A 17482-nucleotide genomic window follows, 5' to 3' on the forward strand; every position below is an offset into this window, starting at 1 on the left:
CACCAAAAAAGCTACTAAGTGTGCTGGGTCTCTCCCAAAGGCTGCTAGAGAAAGGGCTGCAACTAATGTGTAAAACCAAGGCTTTTCCTCTCTGGGAATATTTTCAGCCACTGGTCTCCATGAAAGATTTGATGTGATGGAAGGTATAGCTATAGGAAAACAGATGTAGAAAGAAGAACCCGCTAGGAAAAAAAAATATGTCCCAAAGCAACTTTGCCCAGAGCCACAAAAATCTTTGAAGACCAGATTTAAAAAACACCAAGAAAAGTCCCATCTTCCTAGAATTAGAGGAAATCCCCTTGAATCTCAAATTAGAAAATACTGCTTTAGGAAAGTACTGCTTTGCACAGAGAAATAAAGGAATCCATTTTCCCAAACTATCATACCAGATGAGAAAATGTGTTTTTGAATCTTCCCTCAAGCCCCACCCCATCTAAAAAAGTTTCACTAAGCCCATGGATGTTTTGATCCATGGTAGACAGGTTTAGCATGGGAACTAATTTTCTAAGTTCCTGACCTCTTGAGGCCGATCATGACATTTTAGAATCCTTCCCTGGGCATCTTTGTTGCAGCCACAATCCCTAGCAGGAATGATTTTCCCTATATGTGTTGCCTTACACTTGCCCACTCTCAAGTGTCATATCCTTGCTCGTTACACAGGCTCACAGCACTCCCTGGGGTCTGCCCTGTCAGAGCTCAGGCACCCGCACATGTAAGCTGGTGCAGCGGCCTGGCCCAGGTTTCACAATCTATGGGGCTCAGCCTCAGCCATGCACATGATGAGAATCAGATAAGAGAGTGGCTTTTTGCCCCATTAATTCTGAACCCCAGAGGTGGTATTCAGGCCATAGCTAGGATGGTGTCAGCCTGCAGTTGCAGTGGTATGAGAGGACACCTAAGTTATCATCAAAAAAAAGCTGCTGTGTGCTAGGTCTCTCCTAAAGGCTGAGATAAGAGGCAGAGGTAGGAGCAGAGGTATTTAGGGAAGTCTTCCTGAAAGAAGTGGAGTTTGAGTTGGGCTCCAGAAGACCTACCGGCCTTGTCCCTTCTTCCCTTTTCCATGTGAGAGACTTACCAGTTCTGAGCTTGCCCAGCAACTACTTTGGTTCTGTTGATGACCTGGGCAGGAAAACACTGAGCTGATGAGAACAGGCCTCAGTAGCTCATTGAACCCTCCATCCGCTCTGCAGCCCTGGGCTCTATTGCCACCCCAACCCCCAGGGCCTGGCTCCCACCTGGGGCCTGGGCATCACCTACTCTGCATCAGATGCCAGGAAGGGCTCTCATGTAGGAGAGGCCTGGGGTGAATCATGCTATCTCCTCGGAGATGCGATCAGAATTAGAACGAACTTCAGTCTCAGCCTTCAAGGGGAAAGGACATAATGAACTATCAGTCTAAGGGGTATATGTTCAAAGGAGGAGTGGTGGTTTAAGGCAGTGGCTATCAGAATCACCTGGGGAGTGAGAATACCGATGCCCAGGCTCCCCCAGAACCTCTGAGGGGCAGGATCTGGGCATCTCTCTGATTTTTAAAAAAGTTCCCCAGATGATTATTATGTACAGTCTGGGTTTGAAGCTAAATATTTGAACTTGAGGAAAAGTAGGTTTAATGAGCAGTGATTCTGATGCTGGGGCTAATCCTCTGCATGTGACTCTCAGCTCAGTTTTGTACTGTCTGGTTGCCTCCCTGAATTACTGCCAAACTTCTATTTTGGTGTCTCAATTCAGGGAGCCCAATTGTATGCATTCTCTCATTTAATATGAATACAAATCACCTTGGGATCTTGTTCAGCTGCAGACTGATTCAGCAGGTTCAGGATCGGATCTGTGAGCCTACATTTCTAACAAGCTCCCTGGCAATGATGCTGCTAGTCCAGGGACCACAGTTTGAGAAGCAAGGCTCCAGGGAAGAGTTGCTTTTTTAGCACAGGTGTAACCCTATTCTTGCTTTTGCCCTCCAGAGTCCCATCTGAGGGCTTCATACCCAGGCGTATTGCTTCCTATGACATTGGTCACCAGAAGCCCTGGGTCAAGTAAGCCTGGCTCAGCACAGACCTGTCCTCCTGGCAGTGTTTGACCCTGCTTCTATCTTTCTACTTCCTGAGATTCGCTCATCTGTTGGCGTCCATGATACACTCTCTCCTGGTTCTTCTCCTACATCCCTGGCCTGATCCTTTTACATCTCCTTGCCAGCCTCATGCTCTTCTGCCCTGCCATAAAATGTCAGCACTCCCCACACTCAGGTTAGACCTTCTTTTCCCACTCTATATTCGTATCACATCCAAAGCTTCAGTTACCACCATCCCAGTTTACTCACAAATCTGTCTCCAAACCTGACTTCTCTCCTTGTGGGTTATAGACCCACAAGTTCACAGCCCACTTGACTTCCCAACTTAGATGACTCATAAACAGGTCAAACTCACAAACTGAAAACTCAACTCGCATCCCCAAGCCTGATTCTTTTTCACTGATCTCTAATTCAATAACTGGAACTCCATCCATCCAGGAATGAAAGCCAGTTATCTAGGAGTTTTCTATTAGGGTTTTCTATTGCCGTGAAATAAACCACCCCAAAACTTAGTGACTTAAAATAATAATTTATTTTGCTCACAAATCTACAGTTTGGATGGGGTTTGTAGGGATAGCTTGACTCTCTTCCATGCAGCGTTAGCTGGGGTGACTTGACTGGGGTTGAAAGACCCAGTTACAAGATGTTGTACTCACTTGGTGGCGAATTGGTGCTGACTCTTGGTTCTTCTCTATGTGGGCCTCTCCACGGGAAGTTTGGGCTCCTTTGCAGCCTGGTGGATTCTAAGAGCAAAAGTCCCAATAGGCAGGAAGTAGAAATGTCAGTTTCTTAAGACATGTCTCCAGTAACTGACCCAGCATCATCTCTCCTATATTCTATTTGTCAAGCAATCATTGAAACCAAACTCAAGGGGAGGGACATGAACTCCACCTCTTGGTAAGAGGAATGTTAAAGAATTGGGAGACCTTCAACTATCAAATACAACTCATCACCATAACCTGATGAATTTAGCTTTTAAACCTCTCTTGAATCTGTTCATTTCTCTCTGTTTCCTCTGCCACCTCACAAACCTGTCTCTCCTAAGCTACCACCTAGTCTTGTTAGCCTGTTTTGTCCCTTCTCCTATCTGTTCTCCCTGGAGCCAGACTGACCTTTTAAAATAAAATAATGGCCACGTCACTATTCACACTTAAAGTCCTTCAGTAACTTCCCATGCTGTTAGGATAAAGACTTAGATCGTTATCATGGCCTATTGGCTTGGGCTCAGCCCACATTTTTGGCCACCGTGGTATTGATGTGACTCCAGAATTTCTTTGTAGGAGGTTCTTAGGGGAGGCAGTCTGACAGTAATGGGGTTATCCTAAACTGTTCTGATGGAACAAGTATACTGTTTTTACTTTTGCTCTGTGTGTGTTAGTTTCCCGGCCGTTATGACAAATACCACATGATGGGTTAACTTGAACAACAGGAATTTGTTGGCCCACAGTTTCAGAGACTAGAATGCTTGCTTCCTCCCAGGGTCAGTAGTGTCTGTCTGGCCAGTGATCCTTGGGTTCCTGGCTTTCCCATCACATGGTGATGTCTTTCTCTTCTGGATTCCCTTGATTTCTGGCTTTGGCTCCTCCCCCGCCCCATGGCTTTCTTTTACTATTTCTCAATTTCCTCTGTTTATAAAGTACTCCAGTAATCTAGATTGAGACCAAACCTCATTCCATTGGGCCACGCCTTAACTAAACAACATCTTCAAGCAATCCTATTTATAATGAGTCCACACTCACAGGAATGTGGATTAAGACCAAGAACATGTCTAAATTTGAGGAACATAAGCCTCCACAATATGTTTATTTGGAGTGATAGTGGAAGGCAAAAGGATTTCATACAGGGGAGAGTTATGGACCTATGACTTCCCAAACCACCCCCTTGATACCAGTGTTACATGCTGGGTTTGTTTGAGTTTCTGGAACAAGCCCCAGCCTCTCCCATCTTATGACCTTTGCACAGTTCTCTTCTTTCCCCATCCTATCTCATTTCCCATTTTCTCATGGTTCACTCCTGCTCAGCCTCCAATCTCAGCTCCAAAGGCCCTTCCTTAGGACAGCGTCTCCTCCTCCCCAAGTCTAGGTCAGGTCCCTGTTACGTCTTCTCTTCAAATGTGTACCACTTGTTGCCATGGTGGTTTTACACTTATTTATGTAATTATTTAATAAAGTCTGACTCACCCAAAGGAAGGAACGCCACGAGGGCAGGGACTGTGTCCGAGTCTCTGGCCCTTATATCCCCAGAGTCTGGCACAGCACCTGGAATATGGGGGCTCAGCACCCATTTGTTGGATGGATGTTGATGAATGGGTACCTTTTCACAGCATCTTTGAACCTCATTAGGCAGCAAGGCTGCCTGACACAGAATTGTGAAGGGGCTGGTTTTCTTTTCGAGTCTCCGTCCTGCCTTACTTCTCTTCCCTCTTTTTCTAGGCTGCCTCTACTTCTCTCCAAGCCCAAGCCTAACAGGCTCCAACTTTTCTGCTCTCACTTTCTTCTCTCAAAGCTTACCTGTTCCAAGTCCCTGTCCAGGGTTTAAGGCATAACAGGGACTAATTGGGGGAAATGGATTTGTCTTGCAGGTTAAAAAATGAAGAGAGTGGCCCAGTGTGAACGGTCTCCCTCCCGATATCACTTGCGTTTTAGCAGATTAGTGCCTTGCCTCAAAGGATTTACTGGTGGTGGGAATTTCAGCATTGAGACAGCTGGTGGGGGACATATTTGACTTGGAGATGAGGCTTAGCCTCAGACCATGCCTCCACTCCATGGTAATTGTCAGTTTCTGTCCTTTCTGTCCCTTCCATCCCGTCTCCTCTCTGCTCCCAGATGTCCCTGCTTGGGTCACCATCTGTCACATTTGGAACCCACCTCCTTCCAGAGGTGCCTCCTTCTCCTCTGCTCCCTAGTGACCTTTGGTCTGCTTCCTCATTATCTGCCCTGGTGAGTCAGGATGCCACAAACACCTAGGCAGAGCATGCTATAGACAGACGCTGCTGTTAGGACTGTCACAAAGTTCACTGGGAGAGGAACATAAAGTGTGCCGGTGCAGGGCCTCCCTCAGTGTTCTAGGGCCTGCTGCCCCATATGTGCCCACCAGCTTGTCTCTACCGGTACACAGGGCAGCAGGTGGCCCTTGCATGAGCAAGCCCAGTCCTTGTCCCATCTGAGGTCTCCTCTCTCCTCTATGTTCAGGCTCTGCCTTTCCAGGAGCTCCTTCCCTGTAATGTACAAACCCACTCAAGTCTTCCCCATCTTCAGTCATGGAAGGGGAAAAAGAAACCTTCTCAAGATCCTTTGTGCCCCTCTGGCTTCAGCTTTCTGAGTCTTTTCAGTTTCTCTGGAAAAATAGGCAGCTCTCGCTCTCTACTTCCTTGTTTCCCTCTCAAACTTATGAAACTCTAACACAGTTACAAGAGTACTGCATGTTTGCAAAATGAAAGTATGCAAAGGAGAAACTGCAAATCGCCCTATGATCCCAGAATCCAGAGATAACTGTTATTAGTATATTAATATTTTGGTATATTTTCTTCTAGAATTTGTTCTCTCTAGGTAATTATTCATATGGAATTGGGATACTGCTGTCTATGTAATTTTTCATCCTGCTTTATTCTTTGTATACATGTGTTCAGCATAGTGATTGGAATCATTTGGTGGCTAACTCAAGTCCTAACTCCACTCCCCAACCCTTTAACATTTGTATCTTAGCATTTAGTTAAGCTCCATTAGGAAGGACACATGTCTACTTTCTGGATAGGAGGGACCGAGCCACTTAACCATTCAATCAACAAGGTCTTATTAGCACTCAGCTCTGGGTAGACACCTTGGGGGCAGGGACAGGGCCAATAGGGCAGCAAGAGAAGTCTGAGATGCAGATACTGTTTTCAGGAGCATGTCCTGAGGTGAGCAGAGGAGATCTGCAGGCCTAGACTAACATCAGTTTTAAAAACGCTGCCTGCAGTGATTCAGAAAAGTGAGGGAGCAGCCAGGGCTGGTGGTCAGGGTGGACTCCTGAAGGAGGTGGGGGCATAAACAGGCCTCTGATAAGTTCTCCACTGAACTTACCACACTGAGGAAGGGCTTTACCCAGCTCCAGGCAGCATTCATTGAATTGATCCAAATCTACAGATTTCCGATGAGCTACGTTGTTGAACAAATAACCCAACAAACATTCACTGAGTTCTGACACCCCCCACCCCTTGCCTCTCTCAGCTGCCAACTTGAAACCCTGCCCTGCTTGTTCAACTCCACCTCAGGAGGCAGGACAAATTGACCTGACCTTAGAGACCAGCACTTTGTCAACGCCAGAGCTTGCTATCTAGTCCTGAGGCAGGCTGGGCTCTTCTGGCTTCCAGCACCTCCTCCCTAGGAATGTGGTTTCTCTGAGCAAATGGATTTTCCTAAGTGGAAGCATCACTTCCAGTTTCCCAAGGGTTTCCATAATGTGCTGTGTCTACCTCAAGTAGCCAGTTCCATCAAGCATTTCATTATCCTCCTCGATATATTACTTTCCTTTTAGCTCTCAAGAGACAGTTTATTATCTTCTTAACAAACCTTAATTATTTACAAGCAATCATCCTGACCTCAAACTGGGTATCCACACACCCCCGCCCCCCCCAGGGAGGTTAAATGGCCTCATGTTTCCATCTGAGGCAACTTGCAGGCCTGGCTTCCCCTCTCAGGAGCTCCTTTGATTTGATTTTTCAGCAATTTCTAACAGTCCGTGGGATAGGTCCTTCCACCGAGTTTCTCTGGTTGTAAATCCACCCATCATTCACTCTATCAAAGGGCACTTACTTGAGAACCTCCTATGTATTGGGTGCTTTGCTGGGTCCTTAGGAAATGAAGACAAAGAAAAGAACGTAGCAGAGGAGAAAGACATGGCAATATAGAAGGTTTGTATAGATCTTGCTAGGGACTGTTGTATGCACTTAAATACACTGAGTCATTCAATCCTCAAAACAACCTTGAATTAAATAATATTGTCATCATTTTACAGTTTAGGAAGCTGAGACAACACAGATGTTCATTAAGTTGCCCAAGTTTACACAGCTAGTAAACGGAAGAAAGAAGATGCCAGCCTGGAAAATTTGGCTCCAAAGTCTGTGCTTTTGGCCACTCTGCTATTTTATGCAATAAAGTTTCATGAGAGAAAATTACTAGGAGGCAGTTCTCCATGGGATAGTGAATGGCACAAAAGACAGAGTAATCACCTCTGCTTGGGAGAGTTAAAACATTTTCTCTAGGACAACATGTGCTCAAAATGTCTTCCTTAGTAGACTACTACCTGTCTTTTTTAGCATAACACTATGATGCCAGGAGATTTTATAATTCCTTCTTTGCAGGTCAAATCACTTGCTCTTCCAACTTGTGCATCCCTGAGAAGGATATCACATCAAGTAATCAATTATTAGTTATTAACACCTTATGGTAAATTAGCTCATCACATGGATGCTTCTCTTTCAAGGCAGATGCTGAGAGTTCAGCCTTGAGAAGAAAGATAGTAGGGGAGTGAGGAGGGAAGAAAGAGTACTCCTGGAGCATGAGGGACACTGTGCAAAGGAAGCCATGGGATGGGTGAGCTGCAGCTATGTGGGGGAGGGTAGGTTCTGGGCAATTAGAAAGATGACACCTCATGTTGACCAATACAAAGAAGGAGAAAGAGAGGTGGGTGGAAGGCTCTAGAAATGAACCTCAGTCCTAGTTTTGCAATCATTGATTAACCTGGGGCTTTTGTCTCATCCACCCAATGGGGATGCAGAGATCCCCAAGAAGGGAAAACGGGCCACAGAGCAAATAAATATAAAGCCTATGGAAAGAGGGGACAGGAGCTGGGGGAGGTGAGAAAGCTGGTGATTACCAACATCAGAAGCCTCAGAGTACATAATGGGAAATTTATTAGGCAGTGAAGCCAGATGTCTCTGTTCCCAATAAGGTCAGAACAAGAGGATATTGACTGAATCAGCAGGAAGGATTCAGGTTAGCTATATATGATTCCCAGTGATACCTGTTGGCATGAAATTCTTAAAGGCAGGATGAATTCTCATTTAAGATTACGGAAAATGTAAGTGTTCCTCAGGGCATGGGATCAGCCTTTTAAGATCTTCTCAGGTTTACAAATAACCTCTAAATGGAGCTCTGTATTTGTACAAAGTTTTTTTCTATTTCAGCTTTCTCTCATCCATTCATTTCAACCTCTTCTCTCCTAAATCCATTAACGTAAGATTATTTTAACTCATAGTTATAAGGATCTCTAAAATTGGTCAGTTCTTTACTATTATTAGCAATTACTGTTCCTTTTATACAGCTCACTCATCGTGATGATGGGTAGTTGTTTCTTGTGATAAACTTCTACCAAGGATGCGCCTCAACAACAGACTATGGAACAAAAAAGTAGAAGTAGTTCAATAGGAAAAAAAAATATATCATAGTGACTACAATTTATTGAGCACTTATTATTCTAAACGAATTACACATTTCATGTCATTTAATCCCCACACAACCCATTTTTAAATGAGGAATCTATGGCACAGAGAGTGTAAGTAAATTGCTCAAGGTTAAACATTTAGTAAATAAATTCCAGCCAAGGCATTCTGACTCTAGAGCCTGTGTAGTTAAACTCTATGCTGTGCTACTTCCTGAAATGACAATAGGGAAGTTGTACAATAAGCCTGGAATGGAAGAGATATGGGTTTAAAATAGCAAAGGACCATTTCTGAATTAGAGGAAAGGGAGAGTTGGGAGAGGAAAAGAACAGGTGGTGGGAGCGGTTGATGGGAGAACATAGCCCTCTGGGGGAAGGTGACGTCCAGAGACCAGTGTCCAGCCAAATTAACCTCTGACAAGGATGTGACTCACCTAGGAACAGTGAGGTGCTGGCAAGAGTAGGGTGTTGTTTCTATGCAGTTACTAGCCCTAGATCTTCTACGTAAAGTCCATGTTGATTTCTCTTCTGTGAGTTCGGTTAAAAGGACGCAACTGTGTATATGAGTCCATTCTATGTCCATAAATTCTGCCAGACCGAGCACAGAGGTGGTTCTATACAGTAGATCGTATTAAATACTTGTGGGGCTGAAGAAAAGCATGTAAGAGTTTCTGTAGGGGGTGGGGGTGGGGAGGTGTGTGATTTGGTCAAAGTAAGATAGGAAATGGATTTTGATGGCAGCCAGGACAACTCCTCCCTGCCTGCCCCACCCCTCACCCCTCACCCCACTCCAAGAAATTTTGCACTTTATCCCTGCTGTTGAGCAGCATCCAGCAGCACTACTATCTCTGGAGCCACCTGGATCTGACAGACATTCTGCCTGGGAGTTGTGCCTTTCAGACTGCATTTGAATTTCAGCCCCGCCGTTTACTAACTCTCAGACAGATCCAACTGCTTAACTTCACGGAACCTCATTTTCTTCATCTATAAAATAGGAATAATAAAAATGCCTACCATTAAGGGGAATACCATTGAGGTATAATTAACATAACATGGGACTAGTAGGAATTGAGAAATACTGACTCATTTTCCTTCCTTTGACCATTGGCTTAACATTCTTTTTATCCTGAGTGAGCATGTAATCAGACACTCATTTGTCTAAAGGAATGACTTTAGTTGGTTCTCTTTGATTTGATAGTGAGAATCAGTACCATCAGATAGAATATGCTGCTGGGGATGTGGGGCGGCAACAGTGAACAGGCCAGCTGGGTTCAGCCAGAGGCAGCAGTCCCTTAGTGGGCAGCTTCTGGAGTGTTAGACAAGAAGGGAACCAGAGGACACGGGGCATGGAGAGGCCAGGTCCCAGGGAAATGTGCTGGTCTAGGCAAGACACAGAGGTGAGGTAAAGATCAGCCTACCCCTGGGATTGTTGGGAATAATATATAGACGGGCTCTCTGAACAGAGGCAGAAGGCTCCAGGTGGGAGCTGGGAAGATGGCATTGGGGGCCCTGTTAAAGCAAACAAACTTCAGATGTAGATTAACCTGTAAGTATAGTGAATGTGTTTTCTGACAGATGAAGGAGGTGGAAAGACCATTGGCAATATTGAAGGTCATTTGATAAACCTTGGCCTTGTGGGGGGTGCCTCTGGATCAGGTACTGGCAGCTCGGGAAGCCAACATTTACACCGATTTCTAGGGGCATCTGGTGCTGGTTATCACCATGAAGAATCCATGCAAATACCAAGGAAGGGAAAGTTAGGGTTTAACAGCTTCCTGTCCCTCTGTCCTGCAGTATCAAATACTCTCTGGATTTATAAACCATCCCCACAAGTTCACATTGCTCTCACAGAGCCTACACAATGACTGTTCTGGAAGGGTGGCTGATTTTGACTTTATGAAGTACTTATAGTAAAGTGCTTTATACTAAAGTGTGAACACTCGAGTGCTTTAACGGGTTCCTTGAAGCTATTTGTACTTTAAGAGAAACTTGTTAATCCAACGGAAACTTTGATGGGCTAATGGAGTCTTCAGAGACGGGTGATGGGAGGGTGGTCTTGCACAGGACATTGCAACCTCATCATAGAAACACTCAGAAAGAACTTGTTCATACTCCTTTTACTGAAACTACCAACCCACCTGCAGTATTAGCCACATCCTGTTTCAGCGGACAGATTGCCCAGGATCATCTCTAAGGTCTGCCCTCCCCTGTGGGTCACAGCCCCACTCACCCTACAAGGATATCACTTATGTCCCCATCCCCTCTTTGTTCATATCCATCATCATCAAACACAATGCCAAAAATATTTTTTAAATCATCAGACACACGCACACATAAAAACACAAACCTCTCTTGATCTCGCAGCCTTCTTCAGCTACTGTGATCCCTTTCCACTCTCCTCTTTCCATCTGTTCACTTCTTCTCGACCCATTTACTCTGGGACCCGCTGCATTTTGGCCTCCTCCCCACCACTCCCTGACTCTGCTCATGGTCATCATCATATCCATGTTGCCACATCAAGGGGTTATCTCTTAGTCCTCAGCTCATAGGTCTGACTGATCAGCAGCATTTGAGTAGCTGACCCTCTACTTTTAGGAAACACTATTCTTACTTGGCCTTTCTTTTGGTCTTTTCCTGTTTCCCTAGCCAGTTCTTCCCTGTCTGCCTTCTGGTTCCTCCTGGTCTTCCCCACCTCCAAGCACTGGCATGTCCCAGGGCTCAGTCCCCAGATGTCTTCCCTAGCTATATGCAACTCCTCCAGTGATACTCTCCACCCTTCAGCCTTAAAAACCATCTAGAGCCATCTCTATCCCAGACCTCCTCAAGGCTTTCATAACTCCCTCTTCCAGTATATCCACTGGGATCTCAAACTTCAAAAATCCACAAACCCCTGAGCTCTTCCCTGAAACCTGCTCATTCCTCAGCCTTCATCATCTTAGTAAATGACAATTCTATTCTTCCAGTTGCTCAGGCCAAATCCTTGTATTCATGCTCAAACTGCTCATTTTCTCTAACATGCCAAATTTGCTCTGTGGTCAAATCCTTTTGGCTTTACTTTCTACATACATTGCAAATTGGACACTTCCCACCACCTTCACTACCACCAACTGGGTCCAAGCCACCATTAGCACTCACCTGGACTATTGAAAGAGCCACTTGCACAGTCTCCCTACCTCTACTCTCTTCCCCATCCATTTCCTGTGTAGTCACCTCACTTTGGCCAGATGATCTAGAGATGTTTGTCACACGTTACCTCTGCTTAAATCCCTTCAATGGCTTCCTATCTCATTCAGAGTAAACTATAAAGTCCTATATGGCTTCCAAGGCCTGATGTCACCTGAGACCCTTCTATTTCTCTGCCTCCTCTCTCCTCCTCATTCCCGCCCCTCCCCCCACACTGGCTTCCTTGTTGTTCCTCTCATGGGCCAAATTTACTCCTGTCTCAGGCCTTGCCCTTGATGGGCCTCTGCCTGCAAAGTTCTCCCTACAAGATATCCTGCTGACTCTTGTTCTAGTGATCTATTGCCGCATAATGGGCCACCCTGAAACTTAGTGACTTAAAACAATGACTATATATAAATATGGCCCACAGATCTTCCTTTAGGGCAGGGCTCAGCAGGGCTTGGTCATCTCTGCTCCTTTGGAGTCGGCTGGGATGGTTCCTCCCAAGCCTGGCAGCTGGTGCAGGCTGTTGGAAGGGACCTCTGCTGGGGCTGTGTCTGAGACCCCATGTGTAGCCTTTCCACAGGGATGCTTCCTTCCTTGTATGATGCTGGGTCCCCAGGGTGAGCATCCCAAGAGGCCAGGCAGAGGCTGATGGCCTTTTATGGGTTAGCCTCAGAGGTCACAAAGCCTCGCTTACCCTACAGTCACAGGCACGTCCAGATTCAAGGGGAGGAAATGCGGCCCTGCCTCTTGATGGAACGGTGTCAGCGTCATATCATAAGAAGGGTGTGTGTGACGGGAGAAATGGTGTGGCCCCAGTCTCTTTCTCACCTTTTTTCAGTTCTCTCTCTCCTTGTTGGAGAGGCATTTCCTGATAACCTTATATAAAATAAACTCCCCTAGGAATCCCTTCTATCTCTTAACTTGATTTAATCTTATTCCTAGAATTTCTCACCACATAGTAAGTGTTCCATAAATATTTGTTACATAAACGAATAAATTCTCCTCACAAGAGTAAAGAGAGCAGGTGATATTTGAGAACTTTCTGTGTGCCAGTCATTAAATAAAGCCCTTTATAAATATCTCATGTGATGCTCTCATCAACTTTGGAGTGGTAAATATTAGTGTTCCTATTTACGGATGAGAATACTGAGGCTGAGGGAAGTCTACTCAGCTGGTAAGGTATGTGTGTGGGGGGGACATTGTGGTTCAAAGCCAGGCTGTCAGCCCCCACACCACACACACACACACACACACACACACACACACACACACACACACACACACACACACACACACACATTCCACCACACAATGCCTAAAACTTCTCTGTGGTGCTGAAGAAAGGACAGAGGGGGACCAAGGTGCATGTGTTTGTCTTCAGCCCAGCCTTGGGGTAGAGCAGCTGCTGTGCTGTCTGTGCTGTGCTGTGATCACTGTCGCAGCAGGTCCCGCTGGTGGCAGGAGCGAGCGCGTGCGTCCCTAGACATCCCCGAGGGGCCCTCGTCCTTTACTCCTCCCTCCCGCTCCCTGCTTTCTTTCCAGTCTGGGTGAGTGTCGACGCCATCACCGTGGAAACGCCGCAGAACACCCTCGACGCGGCCCGGGGACGGAGTGCCACGCTTCCGTGCACCTACCACACTTCTGTCCCTGACCGACGGGGAATCATCCAGTGGGACAAGCTGCTACGGAGTCACTCGGTGAGGATCTTTTAAAGTTTGGGGGCAAAGCCAGCTCGTTCCACCGAGGGGCGTCCTTGGAATTGTTAATATCACATGGAAAGCAAACACCACAAAAGCTTTCAGTAAATGTTAGACATAATAAATCCAGGCTGGGGTGGGGTGGGGAGGGAATAGTGAATGCCGGCCCTAGGGAAGGCCAGATTCTGCCACCTTTATTCTGAGAAAGTCACCTTTCCTAGTTTTTCTGTTGGCCAGTCTAAGTGGTGCCATTCGAGTCAGTCATTCCTTGTGATTAATGAAGCCCTCTCCCTGAGGCCAAATTTTACTTTATAAAGTAATTTTTTTTTCCTGTTTGGATTCTTTTAGGGGTGCAATGGAGATTTTATTTTCTATTTTTGAATAGATAATCTAATCCCATGGGTCAAATATTCAACATTATAAAAGATGTTTGTTGGGAAGTCTCATTCCCATCCCTGACCCCCCTGTCCCACCCACCCTGTTCCCACCCCTTGCCTGCACCCCCAACCCGCCCCCCACCCCCACCCGGGCAAGGCTGAATTTCACTGGTACTGGTTGCTTTTGGCCAGTGCCTATTCTGATTGGTTGGTATCTGTGCTACAAAAGTATTTTGAATGTCACTCTTGTCTAAAATAACCAATTTTGTAATTTTTTGTGTGTACCCTTCCAGTGATTCTTTATGCAAATCCAAGAAAATGTGACTATATATACATACATGCTATATACATGTTTGAGAAGGTTACCAGAAACGTCAACAGCCACTTCTACAAGTTTCTGACACCAACTGCAAATACTGTAGTAACTTAATTCAGTTCACTTCTCACTCTATCCAGTGTCAGGCCAGACTCCACAGGTTAAGGGCACAATCCTCTAACAAGATTGTCCTTTAGGCACCAGTCACAAGTTTGGGGGCCCAGGCCACCCACATGTCTCACCAGCTGACTACAAATTCAGGTGTTCCCACCACCCCTTCGGGTTCAATAATTCACTAGAATGACTCACAGAACTCATTGAAAGTGCTATACTTACGATTATGGTTTTATTATAGCAAGGTGATACAAATAAAGAGAAGCTAAAAGAAGAGATGTATAGGGAGACTCCGGTCTGGGAGCGTCTGAAACGCAAACTTTTGCATCCTCTCCGTGTGGAGTGAGAAGGTGTCACCCTCCTGGTACAGCAGTGATGTATTTTCTCAATCATGGAAGCTCATTGTAGCTTTGAGTGTCCGGAGTTTGTATGGGATGTCCTTACATAGGCATGATTGATGGAATCAACCCAGGTGGTTGAGCTCAATCTGCAGCCCCCTCCCCTCCCAGAGGTCAGGGAGGTGGGGCTGATATGACTCAAAGTCCCAACCCCCTTAGTCTTTCTGGTGCGTCCAGCCCCCACCCTAAGACTGCAGGTGTGGCTGGTCCCACCCTGTCATCTCCTTAGCATCTAACAATCAGCTGTGATCCTGGGCCCACCAAGAACAGAAAACACTCCTATCACAGGAAATTCCACAGATTCAGAGGTTGCTTTCCTGGAAACTGCGGACAAAGACCAGCCAAATTTTTTATTATAGTGCAGTATAATATAATATATATGTATTCCTATTTCCCCCTCTTTTTACACAAAAGGTAGCACAGTCTAGGCCCCTTGTGTTTTTCACTTATTCTAAGTCCTGGAGATCTCTCCATATCAGTAAGCAGAATTTCCTCATTCTTTGTAGAGCTATATAGGATTCTGTCGTGCAGGTGCACTGTTGCTATTTAACCAGCCCTCTAATGTTGGACACTTGCTTACCTATAATCTTCTCTTATTACCAGGAATACCAAGAATAACCCTGTACATGTCATTGTGTGTGTGTGTGCATTTATACCTATAGGATTCATTCCCACAAAGAGTAAATGCTTATATAAGTTTTATACAGATTACCAAGTTGCCTTCCATAGGGGAACATTTTATGCTCCCACAAGCGATGTATGAGGGTGCCTCTTTCCCTACAGTCTCATCCATGTGGTATGCATGTGTTTAAGTAATCCATGCCTGAGGCAGAAGAGTCAAACAGTACAAAAGCACACCAGTGAAAAGTCGTCCACCTCACACACTGGATCCAGTCCCTAATCCCCTCATCAAAGGCAGCTACTCTTAGTAGCCTTCCATGGATGCTCACACATATACAAACATAGATATATGTTTATATATATATATATATATATATATACACACACATACATGTATACGAATATGTATACTTACACATACTACACACACATTGCTTTGTACTTGGCTTTTGTTCTCTTAACCATATATCTTAGAGTTCTTTCTCTGTATCAGTACATTTATGTTTCATTCTCTTTTTTTAACAGCTGCACAGAGCATTCTAGTTTATAAATGTACTATATGTACTATTGATGGACATTTGAAATGCTACAATTAATACCCTTATATGTATGTCTTTGGAGATATATATATGCATGTCCATAGGATAAATTATTAGGACTGCTGGGTCAAAGGGTATTTGAATTTAAAGTTTTGATAAATAATATCAAATTGCTCTCATGCAGATGTTACACCAATCCATACTTTCACCGACAACAGAACAGTGAGAGCATCTATTTCTCCAACCCATGCCAATATAGAATATTTTCAAATTGTCTGAATTTGCCAATTTGATAAGTGAAAAATGGAATCTCATTATTAATCATTTTCACATTTCTTTAATTATAAGAGAAGTGGAGCATCTATTCATAGATTTATGAAAGTGGTTTCTACTTTTTAAGAACAAACATGTCTGGCAGAGATAAACATTAGGTCCCTAACCACTCTTGAATGACAGTGTTTAGCTTCTTCCCTGGTAGGAAAGGGATGGCCTCGGAACATCCAAGTCCTAGAGTGGCAGGACTGACGGGGAAGGAAAGTCAGTCTTGGCCTGATGCGCACTGGTATCTGTTGCCCAAGGGACCCACAATGGGCCATGGCATGTGTCCTGCCTGGTCCCAGAATCCCCAGGGTAAAATCGAGGCAGGGAAGCTGCTGCCTTTGCTTGCAGAAACCGAAGGACACCTTTCGCCATCATGTCTGGTATCTGGCGAAGCAGACCCAAGGTCTCAGGTACAGGCCAGGCACATTGCTGGGTACCAAGGTGGATACTGAAGTTATTTACTGACTGGTGGATCCCCTACTCCATTTTTGTGGAAGAGGAAACAGACTCAAAGAGATGTCACAGAGAGGTTAAGCAATTTGCTCAATATCAAACAACCAATAAGTGGTGGAATTGGGATTTGCACGGAGGCAGTCTGGCTCGAAAGTCTGTGACGTTAAACACCACCACATACTGTTTGATAAAAAATGAGTATATCAATGAATAATAAATTCTAAAGGCAAGAGTCAAGTTTATAAAGTAGGCTTGGAAACCAAGGGTGGCTGCCTAGCACAATGTCTGGCACACAGTAGATGCTGAATAAATATTGGTTGACTGAGTGAGACTAGACAATGGACTGAAATGAGATGGGTGAGAGATGTCACAGGGCACAAGAGGTGAAAGTGTTGGGATCTGAGACAGCCCCATTTATCCACTTGTGCTCCTTTGCTATGAAGTATACACCTGGCTCAGTCTATTTTCACTAAGATATATACACACACACATACATACATACACACGTGTGCGCACACACACACACACACATTAAAAGGCAGCTGTCAATGGGTAGCAAGTGTTAGGGCTGTCTGTGTGTTCTGAGGGGTGGCTGTATCCGTGCTCCTCCAGGCTCTGGGAATGTGGTGAGGGGTCAGGCTGGAAGCACCGTGGAGCACCGTGCCAGGCCCACAGATAAAGACCAAGTAGCATTTCTTCTTCTCTCCAGGAAAGGGTGGTCACCTGGGAATTTGAAACCAGAAAATACACCTATGGTGATCTCTATAAGAACCGTGTCAACGTATCCAGCGATGCTGAGCAGTCAGACGCCTCCATCACCATCGGCCAGCTGACCATGGATGACAATGGCACCTACGAGTGCTCGGTCTTGCTGATGTCAGATCTGGATGGCACCTCCAAGTCACGCGTCCGCCTCTTGGTCCTCGGTGAGTGTCTCCGTCCTCATACGTCGCTTTCCTAGGGTGATTGAGCAGAGGGATGGGAGGACGA

The 17482-nt window shown here is 45.3% G+C and overlaps 1 protein-coding gene across 1 annotated transcript in view; it reads left to right on the forward strand.

Moving 5' to 3' along the window:
* The window catches only part of GPA33 (glycoprotein A33), a 38374-nt gene that overhangs the window by 2885 nt on the left and 18007 nt on the right, over positions 1-17482 (forward strand). Inside the window, exons 2-3 of the mRNA XM_037813121.1 lie at positions 13199-13353; positions 17202-17418. Of these exons, the coding sequence (XP_037669049.1) occupies positions 13199-13353; positions 17202-17418 (372 nt within the window). The remainder of the gene's footprint in view (positions 1-13198; positions 13354-17201; positions 17419-17482) is intronic.

The sequence above is a fragment of the Choloepus didactylus genome, chromosome 2 (genome assembly GCF_015220235.1).
Source record: "Choloepus didactylus isolate mChoDid1 chromosome 2, mChoDid1.pri, whole genome shotgun sequence".
NCBI classification, from domain to species: Eukaryota; Metazoa; Chordata; class Mammalia; order Pilosa; family Megalonychidae; genus Choloepus; species Choloepus didactylus.